The sequence below is a fragment of the Procambarus clarkii genome, chromosome 63 (genome assembly GCF_040958095.1).
Source record: "Procambarus clarkii isolate CNS0578487 chromosome 63, FALCON_Pclarkii_2.0, whole genome shotgun sequence".
In the NCBI taxonomy this organism is placed as follows: domain Eukaryota; kingdom Metazoa; phylum Arthropoda; class Malacostraca; order Decapoda; family Cambaridae; genus Procambarus; species Procambarus clarkii.
Window position 1 is genome coordinate 31,763,999 of NC_091212.1, and position 16,569 is coordinate 31,780,567.

The following is a 16,569-nucleotide window of genomic DNA, read 5'->3' on the forward strand; positions in this document are numbered from 1 at the left end:
GAAGAATTCCTGAGACTCGGAACTTCAAGAACAAAAGGTCATAGATTTAAACTAACGAAACAAAGCTGCCGGAGAAATATACGAAAATTTACTTTTGTAAAAAGAGTGGTAGACGGTTGGAACAAGTTAAGTGAGAAGGTGGTGGAGGCCAAAACCGTCAGTAATTTTAAAGCATTACATGACAAAGAGTGCAGGGAAGACGGGACACCACGAGCGTAGCTCTCATCCTGTAACTACACTTAGGTAATTACACTTAGGTAATTACCAGCGCAGCCAAAAGGGAGGGAACCTGCACGTGAAGCTGAAACGCGCCTCATCCCGCAGAAGGGCAGGAACATACAAGCACTCATCAACGTGCTCAAGGTTGCCCCCCAGGAAAACCTGGCAATAGCTGCCCGCGTCTCAGTAGGAGACGCGGGAGGCCAAAAACCTCCGGAAGGACGGAACCGAACCAAGGGTGGGCCGAACCCAAATCCAACCCATACGCAGAGAGGGAAAAAGAAAATCCCCACTCCTTTTAACAGAAAGCCCCACTCAGAGGGTTTGAAAATCGAGGCGGGGTCCATCGGGGTTGTGGACCCCCTAGTCAGCCTCTCCCCGACCCCAGGAACCTCCACATCAGGTTTTGCGTGCGAGCCCTCCTCCAAAGTCCCGGCTTTACCAGAAAAAAATTGGGGCAGCCGGAAAAGTGGGAAGAGAAGAGGCCCACTGGTCAGACCCCGATGAAACAGCTGGAGGAAGTGGCCCAAACGCTTCTGTAGCCTCCCCGTAAGGGGCAACCCTCGAAACTGTCCGAGTCTCAGAAACCTCTAAACCTCACTCCGACGCCGAAGCTCTCAGATGCTTCAGAGCCAGAAGCAAGGGGAGGGGGGGGGTAGGCAATGAACCACAGCAGGGCAAGAATCAGGGGGTGCAGACTGAACCAAGGCCGAAGCGACCAACACCTCCAAGTCCAGGTCCCTGTAAGCAAAACAGGGCAGCCGCGGGGCATTCGAGGAAGCAATAAACTGAGAACTTTACAGCAACCTATACTGAGCATGAAATGCCTGAGCAGCCTGCACCCAAATAAAGTCATCATCAGATTGGGTGAAGAGAGTCACAAACAGGCAATAGAGCTCGCAGGACTCTGGGTCGAAGGTGTCACCAACCGAACCGACAACATGATGGAGGCACAAACAATGAGCTTCGCTCTCAGACAAGGGGACAGAACAAATCCACAAGAGCCGTGACGAGGATTCGAATCGAACCTGCGTCCGGGAGCATCCCAGACACTGCCTTAATCGACTGAGTAGAACGGCCTATTGACATAGCTCGGGTGCAGGGGGGGGGGGGGTTGTGTAAAAGCCTGGTTTGTGCCTCGGAGAGGCTACGGGATCCAGTAAGTTCAGTAGAACTTCGGTTTCAACCCTTTTACCCTGTCGTAGCTCAGTCGATTAAGACTGTGTCTGGGATGCTCCCGGACGCAGGTTCGAATCTTTGTCACGGCTCTTGTGGATTTGTTCATTTGATGCATCACGTTAGTGTGATCTCTGTGTGTGACGATGTAAGGGCGAAGAGGGAGAACGGCCTATTGACATAGCTCGGGTGCAGGGGGGCGGGATTGTGTAAAAGCCTGGTTTGTGCCTCGGAGAGGCTACGGGATCCAGTAAGTTCAGTAGAACTTTGGTTTCAACCCTTTTACCCTGTCGTAGCTCAGTCGATTAAGGCTGTGTCTGGGATGCTCCCGGACGCAGGTTCGAATCTTTGTCACGGCTCTTGTGGATTTGTTCATTTGATGCATCACGTTAGTGTGATCTCTGTGTGTGAAGGGGACAGAGCAACCCTCAAACTTGCATAAAGCACAAGGAGACACAAGGATCACATCCGTTGAACCCTGTGCATCCAAGGGGATTCCCAGGGCCCTTAGACTGGTATCGCTAGGGGTAAGCCCAGGCAGGGTACTGCCATTCAGCGCCCCAGGTCTACCAACAAACTTCTAAAGCTGAACCTCCGGGATGTATCCACTCACGGGGGCTAAGCAGGGGGTACCACCGAACACAGGATGGCAAACTCTAACTAACAGAGGCAAGGGAAAACAAAATGCAGACTCCCCCTACCAGGCCAAAACAAAAAGGAAAAGAAAAATCCCCCGCAAGAGGATAACGGTCCCAGGAGGAACAGAGCCGGCTGCTGTAATAAGTGAAAACTAGCAGCGCAGTACCCCGTAACCCACCAGTGCAAAATCTACCACTTTACCCAAGGTAAACAATGGAGGAAAACCCCCAACACACGGGACAGTCAATCACCAAAAGACTACAGAAGTAGACCCCAAGGTGACTTGTTGAAGAGAACCCTAAGCCCCAAGGGCAGTACTTACAGGGGACTCAGGGAAGGTAATGCCAAGTGCATGCAGCTCGAGTACCTGAGAATATTACTTCCCGTTCGCAGGCCACTGTAAAAGCAATACCACACACAAGGTACAGCACAACAAGACAAACCGGAGCTGGAGCCACATGGCCAAACCAGCATCACATTAGCCCGCGAACTAGTGGTTAGATTGCCGGTGCGGTGGGTCTGGGGCTTCCCCTTCCCCCTCCCAGGGAGGCAGGGGGAGGGGAGCTGTGCAAATGTGCAACGCGGCCCGTGTGATGTCATGCTCGTTTTCGTTTGGAGAGTTCTGTCCACTTATTTTCGTTGTTTTAACCAAAATAGGGGTTTGTTTTGAGGTGCTTACCTTTCTGGGTGCCTGTCCTGGTTGATGGCAGATATAGAATGCTCCAAATCACATGTGCATTTCTATAGGTCATTGCTCCTCCTGCCTCTCTGAGGATGGGGGGGGGGGGCAGGTTCTGGCTCATGGTCACCGGTAGGCCTAGAACTCCATACACACTGACTGATGCCAAAGTTTAGTGATATACATATCAGCCTGAATAGTTTTGGGGAGCCGAAGGGGCTCCTCCCAGAAAAAAGTTTATAATGATGTGGATCAGCAAAAACTTATGTTCAGGCTCACAAAAACAAAAACTTATGATCGGAGAGCCTAAGGACTTAAATATTCATTCAGCGTGATGAGAATGTTTGATTCTCAGCATTCAGCATGAAGAAAATATTTGATTCTCAGCATTCAGTGTGAATAGAATGCTAAGAGCAAAATTCCCACACAAAATCAATATTAAAATTGTACATATTTTGTCTTACTGTTTAAACTAGCACAGGAAGAATATAGGCTGGTACAGTCAACTCTAGATTTCTTCAATTTATCACTTCTTGTTGTGTAAGTTTCCTTGACAGCTTTTGAAAATGCCCTGGCAGCCCCAATGTTTCTGCCTCTGTGGTCGCCATCATCCACTGACTGAATCTGCCTTGAGGTTCTATCCCCAAACAATTTTCTGTGAGAAAATACAATTGTACATTACTCTTGTGTTCTTTCTACACATTCTTTTGAATAAACATTGAATTAAATTGAATTTAAAAATAAATATGTCAATATTTACAAGCTTGTTCAACAAATACTAATAATAATATTTAACAAATATTTAAATACAGTACTTAAATATGATAGGTATTATATATGTATGTGTGTAAATCACGAAAATTAACACGTGATGAAAAATGTGAGTGTCAGACCACGGAGGAAGAATTGAAACAGGAATTTCCTTAAGTACTTTTGTATATTAATACATCTTCAGAAGGAATTTTATATAGTGGAACCTCTATTAACGAGTTTAATCCGTTCTGGCACCGAGCTCGTTACCTGGAAAACTCGTCTTAAGAAACAAATTTCGCCATTTAAAATAAAGGAAATAAATTTAATCCGTTCCACTTCCAAAAACATCCATACTTGTATGACATTTTTTTATGTAAATATAATACTGCACATGTAATTATAAATGTTTTGTTGGCTTGAGGGAGACGATGGAGAGGTGGAAAGGAGGAGAGGGGTTATGGTGTGGAAGGAGAATCCACCTCTGAGTCAGGCAGACTCTCTCTTCTTGGGAATTTCACCCAAATTTCATTTCAAATGTCACACAAGGATGCGTTAGACCAGCACCAAATAAAAAACTACGTCGATTACACTTGTCGTGTCAACAATATAATGGTCTTACCACGCAGATACAATACAATGCCATTCTCCCAAATAGGCTATGTGGCTATTAGAGAAAACGGAAATTTCATGGCAAACCTGTATACAATCCCCAAGTCGATCGGATAAGAATTGGATTTTATAGAAATATTTGCTCAAATGACACTTGAGCGCAGTGTTTGGGTGCATTCAAGAGAAAAAAGTGTGTCACATTCAAGTGACATATACCTGCGAAAGTGATAACACTTTCACAGTGTTATCACAAAGTAATAAATTAATTAAACATTTTCACACACCGGGTTGTCACTGCTTTATCAGAGCAGCTTTTCCAAGAATGCGTTCACCTTTTCAAACATTCCCAATACTTCCTTGATCTCAGTGGAAGAGGCAGCATCCTCCCTTACCTCCTCATTCCCTTACTAATGATGTAAATTGTTGATGAGGACCTGCCACACTCCCTTGTGAGATCAGTCACACAGACACCACACTCATGCTTTGCTATAATATCCTTTTTCAAATCCACAGTAATTGTATCTTTCTTCCTCTTGACAACACTATCTTCAGCAAGCAGCAGCTTTGCAGACATCGTGTGTTACAAATTGTAGTCGCAAAACCACTAAAAACCCAAAGAACAGTGCAAATAAATCCAGAGGGATGCTTGTCGTGTGCGATACAACAACAACACTGATGTCGGAGGCGTCCGAGGATTTGAGAGAACCCGCGAGATGCTAGGAAGCACCATGTGGTTTTGTTCGTTAATAGAGGCGAGCTCGTCAATAGAGACAAATTTGCTGCGAGTGGCTTGCTCGTTACTGGAAAACTCGTTAATAGAGCCGCTCGTTAATCGAGGTTCCAGTGTGTGTGTAATTACCTAAGTGTAGTTACAGGATGAGAGCTATGCTCGTGGTGTCCCGTCTCCCCAGCACTCTTTGTCATATAATGCTTTGAAACCACTGACGGTTTTGGCCTCCACCACCTTCTCACTTAACTTGTTCCAACCGTCTACCACTCTGTTTACAAAAGTGAATTTTCGTATATTTCTCCGGCAGCTTTGTTTCGTTAGTTTAAATCTATGACCTCTTGTTCTTGAAGTTCCGAGTCTCAGGAATTCTTCCCTATCAATTTTATCTATTCCTGTTACTATTTTGAACGTAGTGATCATATCGCCTCTTTTTCTTCTATCTTCTAGTTTTTGCATATTTAATGCCTCTAATCTCTCCTCGTAGCTCTTGTCCTTCAGTTCTGGGAGCCACTTAGTGGCATGTCGTTGCACCGTTTCCAGTTTGTTCATGTGCTTCTTAAGATATGGGCACCATACAACCGCTGCATATTCTAGCTTTGGTCTAATAAAAGTCGTGAACAATTTCTTTAGTATTTCTCCATCCATGTATTTAAAAGCAATTCTAAGGTTAGAAAGTGTAGCATAGGCTCCTCGCACAATGTTCTTAATGTGGTCCTCAAGTGACATTTTTCTATCTAAAACCACCCCTAGATCCTTTTCTTTATCAGAATTCTTTAAAGATTTCTCACATAATTTATAGGTTGTGTGGGGTCTATGTTCTCCAATTCCACATTCCATAACATGGCATTTATTCACATTAAATTCCATTTGCCAAGTGTTACTCCATATACTTATTTTGTCCAGGTCTTCTTGAAGGGCATGACAATCACCTAAGTTTATCTTCCCTATTATCTTAGCATCATCAGCAAACATGTTTATGTAATTGTGTATTCCCACTGGTAGATCGTTTATGTAGACAATGAACATTACCGGTGCAAGAACTGAACCCTGAGGTACTCCACTCGTGACATTCCTCCAGTCCGATACCTTGCCTCTGATTATGGCCCTCATTTTTCTGTCAGTTAGGAAATTTTTCATCCATGTTAGTAGCTTACCTGTCACTCCTCCAATATGTTCCAGTTTCCAGAACAACCTCTTATGGGGAATTCTGTCGAAAGCCTTTTTTAGGTCCAGATAGATGCAGTCAACCCAACCATCTCTTTCCTGTAAAATCTCTGTGGCTCGATCATAAAAACTGAGCAAGTTCGTTACACAGGATCTTCCAGATCGAAAACCATACTGTCTTTCTGATATTATGTCGTTTTCCTCCAAGTGTTCTACCCATTTAGTTTTAATTATTTTTTCCAATATTTAGACTATTACACTTGTCAATGATACAGGTCTATAATTAAGGGGGTCTTCCCTGTTTCCACTTTTGTAGATTGGAACTATGTTAGCCTTTTTCCACACATCAGCTACAGCTCCTGTACACAGGGATGCCTGAAAAATCAGGTGAAGTGGAATGCTGAGCTCAGGTGCACATTCTCTCAGAACCCATGGTGAAACTCCATCTGGACCAACTGCTTTGTTCTTACTTAGCTCCTTCAGCATCTTTTCCACTTCATCTCTAGACACCTCTATGTGCTCTATGTTGTTCTCTGGAATTCTTATTGTATCTGGTTCCCTAAAGATTTCATTTTGTACAAACACACTTTGGAACTTTTCGTTTAGTGTTTCACACATTTCCTTTTCATCTTCCGTGAATCTATTTCCCATTTTCAACCTCTGAATATTATCCTTTACCTGCAATTTGTTGTTTATGAATTTATAGAATAGACCTGGTTCTGTTTTACATTTGTCTGCAATCCCTTTTTCAAAATTTCTTTCTGCCTCTCTCCTCACTGCCGTGTAGTTGTTTCTCGAATCTTTGTATCGCTGGTATGTTTGGGGGTTCGGCCTCTTCCTGTATTGATTCCAATGTATATCTGTGTGTGTGTGTGTGTGTGTGTGTGTGTGTGTGTGTGTGTGTGTGTGTGTGTGTGTGTGTGTGTGTGTGTGTGTGTGTGTGTGTGTGTGTGTGTGTGTGTGTGTGTGTGTGTGTGTGTGTGTGTGTGTGTGTGTGTGTGTGTGTGTGTGTGTGTGTGTGTGTGTGTGTGTGTGTGTGTGTGTGTGTGTGTGTGTGTGTGTGTGTGTGTGTGTGTGTGTGTGTGTGTGTGTGTGTGTGTGTGTGTGTGTGTGTGTGTGTGTGTGTGTGTGTGTGTGTGTGTGTGTGTGTGTGTGTGTGTGTGTGTGTGTGTGTGTGTGTGTGTGTGTGTGTGTGTGTGTGTGTGTGTGTGTGTGTGTGTGTGTGTGTGTGTGTGTGTGTGTGTGTGTGTGTGTGTGTGTGTGTGTGTGTGTGTGTGTGTGTGTGTGTGTGTGTGTGTGTGTGTGTGTGTGTGTGTGTGTGTGTGTGTGTGTGTGTGTGTGTGTGTGTGTGTGTGTGTGTGTGTGTGTGTGTGTGTGTGTAATTACCTAAGTGTAATTACCTAAGTGTAGTTACAGGATGAGAGCTACGCTCGTGGTGTCCCGTCTTCCCAGCACTCTTTGTCATATAACGCTTTGAAACTACTGACGGTCTTGGCCTCCACCACCTTCTCACTTAACTTGTTCCAACCGTCTACCACTCTATTTGCGAAGGTGAATTTTCTTATATTTCTTCGGCATCTGTGTTTAGCTAGTTTAAATCTATGACCTCTTGTTCTTGAAGTTCCAGGTCTCAGGAAGTCTTCCCTGTCGATTTTATCAATTCCTGTTACTATTTTGTACGTAGTGATCATATCACCTCTCTTTCTTCTGTCTTCTAGTTTTGGCATATTTAATGCTTCTAACCTCTCCTCGTAGCTCTTGCCCTTCAGTTCTGGGAGCCACTTAGTAGCATGTCTTTGCACCTTTTCCAGTTTGTTGATGTGCTTCTTAAGATATGGGCACCACACAACAGCTGCATATTCTAGCTTTGGCCTAACAAAAGTCATGAACAATTTCTTTAGTATATCGCCATCCATGTATTTAAATGCAATTCTGAAGTTAGAAAGCATTGCATAGGCTCCTTGCACAATATTCTTTATGTGGTCCTCAGGTGATAGTTTTCTATCTAGATCCACTCCTAGATCTCTTTCTTTATCAGAATTCTTTAAAGATTTCTCACATAATATATAGGTTGTGTGGGGTCTATGTTCTCCTATTCCACATTCCATAACATGACATTTATTAACATTAAATTCCATTTGCCAAGTGGTGCTCCATATACTTATTTTGTCCAGGTCTTCTTGAAGGGCATGACAATCATCTAAATTTCTTATCCTTCCTATTATCTTAGCATCATCAGCAAACATGTTCATATAATTCTGTATACCAACTGGTAGATCATTTATGTACACAATAAACATCACTGGTGCAAGAACTGAACCCTGTGGTACTCCACTTGTGACATTTCTCCATTCCGATACATTGCCTCTGATTACTGCCCTCATTTTTCTATCAGTCAGAAAATTTTTCATCCATGATAGAAGCTTACCTGTCACCCCTCCAATATTTTCCAGTTTCCAGAACAACCTCTTATGTGGGACTCTGTCGAAAGCCTTTTTTAGGTCCAGATAGATGCAGTCAACCCAGCCATCTCTTTCCTGTAATATCTCTGCGGCCCGATCATAGAAACTGAGTAAATTCGATACACAGGATCTTCCTGATCGAAAACCATACTGTCTGTCTGATATTATATCATTTCTCTCCAGGTGTTCTACCCATTTAGTTTTGATTAGCTTTTCCAATACTTTCACTATTACACTTGTCAATGATACAGGTCTATAATTGAGGGGGTCTTCTTTTTTTTCCACTTCATCTCTAGACACCTCTATCCGCTCTATGTTGTTCTCTGGAATTCTTATTGTGTCTGGTTCTCTGAAGATTTCATTTTGTACAAACACACTTTGGAACTTTTCAATTAGTGTTTCACACATTTCCTTTTCATTTTCCGTGAATCTGTTTCCCATTTTCAACCTCTGGATATTATCCTTTACCTGCAATTTGTTGTTTATGAATTTGTAGAATAGGCCCGGTTCTGTTTTACATTTATCTGCTATCCCTTTTTCAAAATTTCTTTCTGCCTCTCTCCTTACTGCTGTATAATTGTTTCTCGCATCTTTGTATCGCTGGTATGTTTGGGGGTTTGGCCTCTTCCTATACTGATTCCATTTTTGTGTCTTTTGGTCTCTTGCCCTCTCACAATTTCTGTCGAACCAATCCTGTTTTCTGGTCCTGCATCTCTGTTTTGGTATGAATGTTTGTGTGCCTTCCTCGTATAGTTTTAAAAATTTGGCATACATTTCATTTACTTCCCTGCCTAGTAACAATTCTGTCCAATTACACTCATTAAAAAAATTTTGAAGTTCCCCATAGTTGCGTGTGTGTGTGTGTGTGTGTGTGTGTGTGTGTGTGTAATTACCTAAGTGTAATTACCTAAGTGTAGTTACAGGATGAGAGCTACGCTCGTGGTGTCCCGTCTTCCCAGCACTCTTTGTCATATAACGCTTTGAAACTACTGACGGTCTTGGCCTCCACCACCTTCTCACTTAACTTGTTCCAACCGTCTACCACTCTATTTGCGACGGTGAATTTTCTTATATTTCTTCGGCATCTGTGTTTAGCTAGTTTAAATCTATGACCTCTTGTTCTTGAAGTTCCAGGTCTCAGGAAGTCTTCCCTGTCGATTTTGTCAATTCCTGTTACTATTTTGTATGTAGTGATCATATCACCTCTTTTTCTTCTGTCTTCTAGTTTTGGCATATTTAATGCTTCTAACCTCTCCTCGTAGCTCTTGCCCTTCAGTTCTGGGAGCCACTTAGTAGCATGTCTTTGCACCTTTTCCAGTTTGTTGATGTGCTTCTTAAGATATGGGCACCACACAACAGCTGCATATTCTAGCTTTGGCCTAACAAAAGTCATGAACAATTTCTTTAGTATATCGCCATCCATGTATTTAAATGCAATTCTGAAGTTAGAAAGCATAGCATAGGCTCCTTGCACAATATTCTTTATGTGGTCCTCAGGTGATAGTTTTCTATCTAGAACCACTCCTAGATCTCTTTCTTTATCAGAATTCTTTAAAGATTTCTCACATAATATATAGGTTGTGTGGGGTCTATGTTCTCCTATTCCACATTCCATAACATGACATTTATTAACATTAAATTCCATTTGCCAAGTGGTGCTCCATATACTTATTTTGTCCAGGTCTTTTTGAAGGGCATGACAGTCATCTAAATTTCTTATCCTTCCTATTATCTTAGCATCATCAGCAAACATGTTCATATAATTCTGTATACCAACTGGTAGATCATTTATGTACACAATAAACATCACTGGTGCAAGAACTGAACCCTGTGGTACTCCACTTGTGACATTTCTCCATTCTGATACATTGCCTCTGATTACTGCCCTCATTTTTCTATCAGTCAGAAAATTTTTCATCCATGATAGAAGCTTACCTGTCACCCCTCCAATATTTTCCAGTTTCCAGAACAACCTCTTATGTGGAACTCTGTCGAAAGCCTTTTTTAGGTCCAGATAGATGCAGTCAACCCAACCATCTCTTTCCTGTAATATCTCTGTGGCTCGATCATAGAAACTGAGTAAATTCGATACACAGTGTGTGTGTGTGTGTGTGTGTGTGTGTGTGTGTGTGTGTGCGCGCGTGTATCTTATATATATATATATATATATATATATATATATATATATATATATATATATATATATATATATATATATATATATATATATATATATATATATATATATATATATATATATATATATATATATATATATATATATATATATATATATATATATATATATATATATATATATATATATATATATATATATATATATATATATATATATATATATATATATATATATATATATATATATATATATATATATATATATATATATATATATATATATATATATATATATATATATATATATATATATATATATATATATATATATATATATATATATATATATATATATATATATATATATATATATATATATATATATATATATATATATATATATATATATATATATATATATATATATATATATATATATATATATATATATATATATATATATATATATATATGTCGTACCTAGTAGCCAGAATGCACTTCTCGGCCTACTATGCAAGGCCCGATTTGCCTAATAAGCCAAATTTTCCTTAATACATTTTCTCTAATTTTTTTCCTATGAAATGATAAAGCTACCCATTTCATTATGTATGAGGTCAATTTTTTTTTATTGGAGTTAAAATTAACGTAGATATATGACCGAACCTAACCAACCCTACCTAACCTAACCTATCCTATCTTTATAGGTTAGGTTAGGTAGCCGAAAAAGTTAGGTTAGGTTAGGTTAGGTAGGTTAGGTAGTCGAAAAACAATTAATTCATGAAAACTTGGCTTATTAGGCAAATTGGGCCTTGCATAGTAGGCTGAGAAGTGCGTTCTGGCTACTAGGTACGACATATATATATATATGTATATATATGTATGTCGTACCTAGTAGCCAGAACGCACTTCTCAGCCTACTATGCAAGGCCCGATTTGCCTAGTAAGCCAAGTTTTCATGAATTGTTTTTTAGGTAGGTTAGGTAGTCGAAAAACAATTAATTCATGAAAACTTGGCTTATTAGGCAAATTGGGCCTTGCATAGTAGGCTGAGAAGTGCGTTCTGGCTACTAGGTACGACATATATATATATATGTATATATATATATGTCGTACCTAGTAGCCAGAACGCACTTCTCAGCCTACTATGCAAGGCCCGATTTGCCTAGTAAGCCAAGTTTTCATGAATTAATTGTTTTTCGACTACCTAACCTACCTAACCTAACCTAACTTTTTCGGCCACCCAACCTAACCTATAAAGATAGGTTAGGTTAGGTAGGGTTGGTTAGGTTCGGTCATATATCTACGTTAATTTTAACTCCAATGAAAAAAAATTGACCTCATACATAATGAAATGGGTAGCTTTATCATTTCATAAGAAAAAAATTAGAGAAAATATATTAATTCATGAAAACTTGGCTTATTAGGCAAATAAGGCCTTGCATAGTAGGCTGAGAAGTGCATTCTGGCTACTAGGTACGACATATATATATTATATATATATATATATATATATATATTATATATATATATATATATATATATATATATATATATATATATATATATATATATATATAAATATATATATATATATATATATATATATATATATATATATATATATATATATATATATATATATATATATGGTAGCTAGGTTGTTTTTAGAAATAAAACAGACTACTGTATTAAAGAATGCTCAATATAGTAACAACACCAAGGTTTACCTAAAATTGGGATCCACATCGTTCTTCCATCTATATGGATAAAATTGTTTACCTGCAAATATAAATATCAGCAGCAATTAATTACAAATGGCAGAGGTACTCAATGTATAATTAATTACAAATGAGAGAAGTGCATTTCTTGATTTCAAGTATGCCCAAGCATGTCATAACACACCAACAGTAACCAACCCAATCAACTTATTCCATTGTAAACAAAATTCATAACAATCCTCTCCTGCTGTGAGTACCAGTCCCTGCTGCCCGCCTTCGTGCTGCCTGACACAAGTTTCCACTACAACATTTTCCCCATACCATACTCAACCATCCATGTCTTTCAAAAGCAGGGCTGCATAGGGGAAAAAAAACACAAATCTCCAAACAAGGCACTCATTCAGATCAATACCAGCAGCCATTGTTTTTTGCCCTCTGGGACCAATGGGGTCTGTGGCGGTGGCACTGCTCTCCCCTCTGCTATTTCCACTTTGGTGGAAACTTAGTACCCAGATGAGCCACAGAGACGTTAGAAAGAATTTTTTCAGTGTCAGAGTAGTTAATAAATGGAATGCACTAGGAAGTGATGTGGTGGAGGCTGACTCCATACACAGTTTCAAATGTAGGTATGATAGAGCCCAGTAGGCTCAGGAATCTGTACACCAGTTGATTGACAGTTGAGAGGCGGGACCAAAGAGCCAAAGCTCAACCCCCGCAAGCACAATTAGGTGAGTACAATTAGGTGAGTACTGAGCCAGGGGGTTGTTTTCTCTCAATCATCTACAAATTCCCCACTAGCATCCCACTTCTCACATTTCAAGCATGCTGCTGGTCCCTCACCGGATTTCCAAAATTGGAATGAGAATCAATCAGTTGTTCAAAAAGCTGTGTCTAGCAATCTCAAGATAGTCATTGAGGCTCAAATTATGATTATTCAGAGCCTTCAAAGTGAGGATCAAGCTAACGGCATGAACCTACACCAACAGCAACAAGCAATAACCCTTCTCCGCGAGGTTAGAGCTTGTCACACTAGCCAAGAACAACTCCAGTATGGCAAAAACAATCTCTATGAGGAAAATACGCACCTGAAAACCAATGAATCTGTCAAAAAAACAAGAGGAAGATCTTAACAAAGTGAATGCATGTATCAGTACTCTAACCACCCAACAATCCGTCTCCCAGGATGAACAAGACCAGGAAAAGTTGCTGGACTCTGTTATGTCATCTTCAGCCATCCCTGTAGAAAGCAAAGGTGAGAAGTGTTATCACATTGTACATGCTATCATAAAGACCAACTGCATGTTGAGGTCAAGAAAACAGACATAACTGCTGCCTACAGAGAAGGCAAAAAGAATCCAGCAGGACCAAACCAAAGAAAAATTTGCCTCAAACTAGCTACCCAGTCCCTAAAATCTGATCTTGTCAAGGCAGCTGTATTCCCTGAAAAGGGAATTTACATAAATGAGTGCTTGACCAGAAAAAGACAGGAACTCCTCTACCGCCTACGACAAATCCGGAATCAATAAGTGCTTTGCTAGAGATGGCATGATAAGAGTGAGGAAAAATTTTGCAGGTAAAATGTTTATAATTTTAAATGAGGATAACCTCAACACATTCCTCAACCAATGTGGTGTGTCTGACCTGACTAACCCTATCAGTGCCTTATCTTAATTAACCCCCTTGTCACTAAGTGCAGGCTAGGTAACCTAGGTTTCATTGTTACCTAGGTTGCCTAGCCTCTGCATACTCCCTTGCTCTATTGTGGCCTGGCTTCGCCTGTGTTTCCTAGTGCAAACTATTACTTTCAGTGTACCTGAGTACACTGAAAGTAATCTACCTCATCAAAGTACACTCAAAGCAATCTACCTCATTTTTGTATAGTGTAACTTTAGTAACTTTAGTAATTTTATTAACCATTGCACTGTGCATATTTTATTAACCAGTGCAATGGTATACTCACCATTGCACTGTGCATATGGTTTCGGTAAAAACTTTTTAGTGGAATTGTCAAGGTCATATTTTTGTTGTTTTTATAAATGTTCAGATAAAGTTAATGTCAAAATATTTCTAAACTCAACTATTTCCATTAAAAAAAAAAAGGAGTAATAAAAACATTAAAAACATTAAAACAGAGCCTAATTAAAAAAACATAGCAACTAAAGGCACTTTGTGCAGTGCAGTGGTCAAGTTAAAATTGTTGCTGCTCTATTGTCCCCCTCACTGTCTGGCTCGTTGTCGCCGTGAGGGGGCTTGGAGGACAGCTGCAGGAGTGTGATGCTCCATGGGTCAGTCCTCTGTCCTTTTGCAGCCTTATGCTCCTGCTGCTGCCCTTACCAATTTTGCCAGACCCCTTTTCCTTTTCCTCATGTTTCATTGTTCTCCTCCCTCTTCTCCTATCAAATTGTCATTTCATGCCGACCTTTTGCCTGTTTCGATTATTCTTTCGACCTTCTTTGTTTTGACGCCTGGGTGTTTGAGGAGGCATACTCTTGCACCCGTAGAACTGTAGTACCCAACGTCTAGAGCGAGGGGACCCTTTTATTGTCAATCCTCCTTTCGTCACTGAACCCGCTCTCGACGGACTCACGGTTCTTAAGGTGGCGTTTGTGGGGCGTATACTCACGACGCACCCCTGGGGGGCCTCGGCAAAATCAGCGTTAGCTTCTTGTTGGGTGTCCTGCCTCTAATTGTGGCTCCATGGTGGGTGTGGGGGCACATTCGTGAATGAAAGTTTTCCCTCGTTTTCATGGCTGATAATGTTTCCCTTGTACTTTCTCAGGCTCATGGGGTGGGCAACCAAGCCCCCGAGTCAGACTGTGTTGGAAGACCAGGCCCTGTAGCCCCTTGCTGCATTGGGCCCCGACAACCTGACTACTCCCCTCAGCTCCCCTCCCTCCTCTGCGGTAGGGTCGAGTCCCCAGCCCCCAGTGGTGACCACCTCGTCCCACGGCACGGTACCACGGTCCCATGGTACTTCTTTGAGAGCGGATAGGCGCACGCTCCTCGATCTGCATTCCTCTCTCGTCCTGTCTAAACTCGATTATGGTTGCCCTGCCTACTCTTCTGCTTCTTTTTCTACTCTTCGCTGTCTTGCTTCTTTGTACCATACTGCGTTGCGCCTCAGCTCTGGTGCTTTTCGTTCAACTCCTACCCTCAGCTTGTACGCTGACACTGGCTTTCTCTCTCCAGGATCGCCGTGATCGCTACAGTCTTTGCTATCTTGCGCGATCCTTCCAGCATCCTCACTCTCACCTCTATCGTGCTTTGACTTTTACCCCTCCTGTAGTTACTGTTCCTCTTCACCTCCTTCCTCTTTCTGTCCGTTTGTCTCACAAGATTCTCTTTCAGCTCATATTACCAATGTTTCTCCTCGTATTGTTCCATCCTTGCCCCCGTGGAGGGTCCCCCTTCCCAAATTTTGTACTTCTCTGACCCTTATCACTAAAGCTTTTACCCCTCCTACAGTTCTGAAACGCCTCTTCCTTGAGCACTTTTCTTCTCACTCCCACTCCGTTCCCAACTTCACCGATGGGTCTAAGTCTGCTGACGGTGTGGGCTACTCTGTGGTTTTCCTGACCACACTTATATGTCACCTTCCTCCGGAGGCTAGCATCTTCACAGCAGAACTTTATGCTATTCTCTATGCTCTTCGTCTCCTGCTTTCCCGGTGTCAATCCTCCTTTGTGGTGGTAGTTGACTCTCGTAGTGCCCTCATGGCGTTAAGGTTCTTTAATCCGGTCCACCCGGTGGTTGTCGAGATTCAACATTTAACTCACGGTCACTTAATGGAGCGCCGCCCTGCTCCTTATTGTCCACATTGCATTGTCCTTCTTACGGTCGTGAAAATATTCTTGTTGAATGTCCTGACTTCCAGGACGAGCGTGTGTCTTGTTTTCCGACCGTCCCCCGCGGTCGCTTGTCCCTCGATAGAATTCTTGGCGACTCAGATACTTTTGATAACGCTCGCCTTATGCGTTTCTGTTCTCGTATTGGCATCCTTGGTGATATTTAGCGCCCTCTGATTATCCCGCACATTTGATGATGCAAAATAGCCTTCCCTTTTTGGTGCCTTCTATTGATAATTACTTACTTACTTGCTCCATTGTACCCTGGCTTTGCCTGTGTCCTCTAGTGTAAACTATTACTTTCAGTACACCTGAGTGTACCTCAAAGTAAACTACCTCTTTTTTTTTAGTGTAATTTTAGTAATTTTACTAAGTTTTATGTTCCATAGTCATTCCTTATTGAATCCTTTTTTACACATTCAAATGTTTATTCAAG

General features: G+C 41.2%; 1 protein-coding gene across 3 annotated transcripts in view; it reads right to left on the reverse strand.

Moving 5' to 3' along the window:
• LOC123769568 (uncharacterized) overlaps positions 1-16,569 on the reverse strand; it is a 270,062-nt gene that overhangs the window by 223,242 nt on the left and 30,251 nt on the right. For all 3 annotated transcript variants that reach the window (XM_069308837.1, XM_069308840.1, XM_069308839.1), the window contains exons 3-4: positions 12,298-12,349; positions 3,178-3,368 (exon numbers count right to left, since the gene is read on the reverse strand). In XM_069308837.1, coding sequence (XP_069164938.1) covers positions 3,178-3,368; positions 12,298-12,349 — 243 coding nt within the window. The remainder of the gene's footprint in view (positions 1-3,177; positions 3,369-12,297; positions 12,350-16,569) is intronic.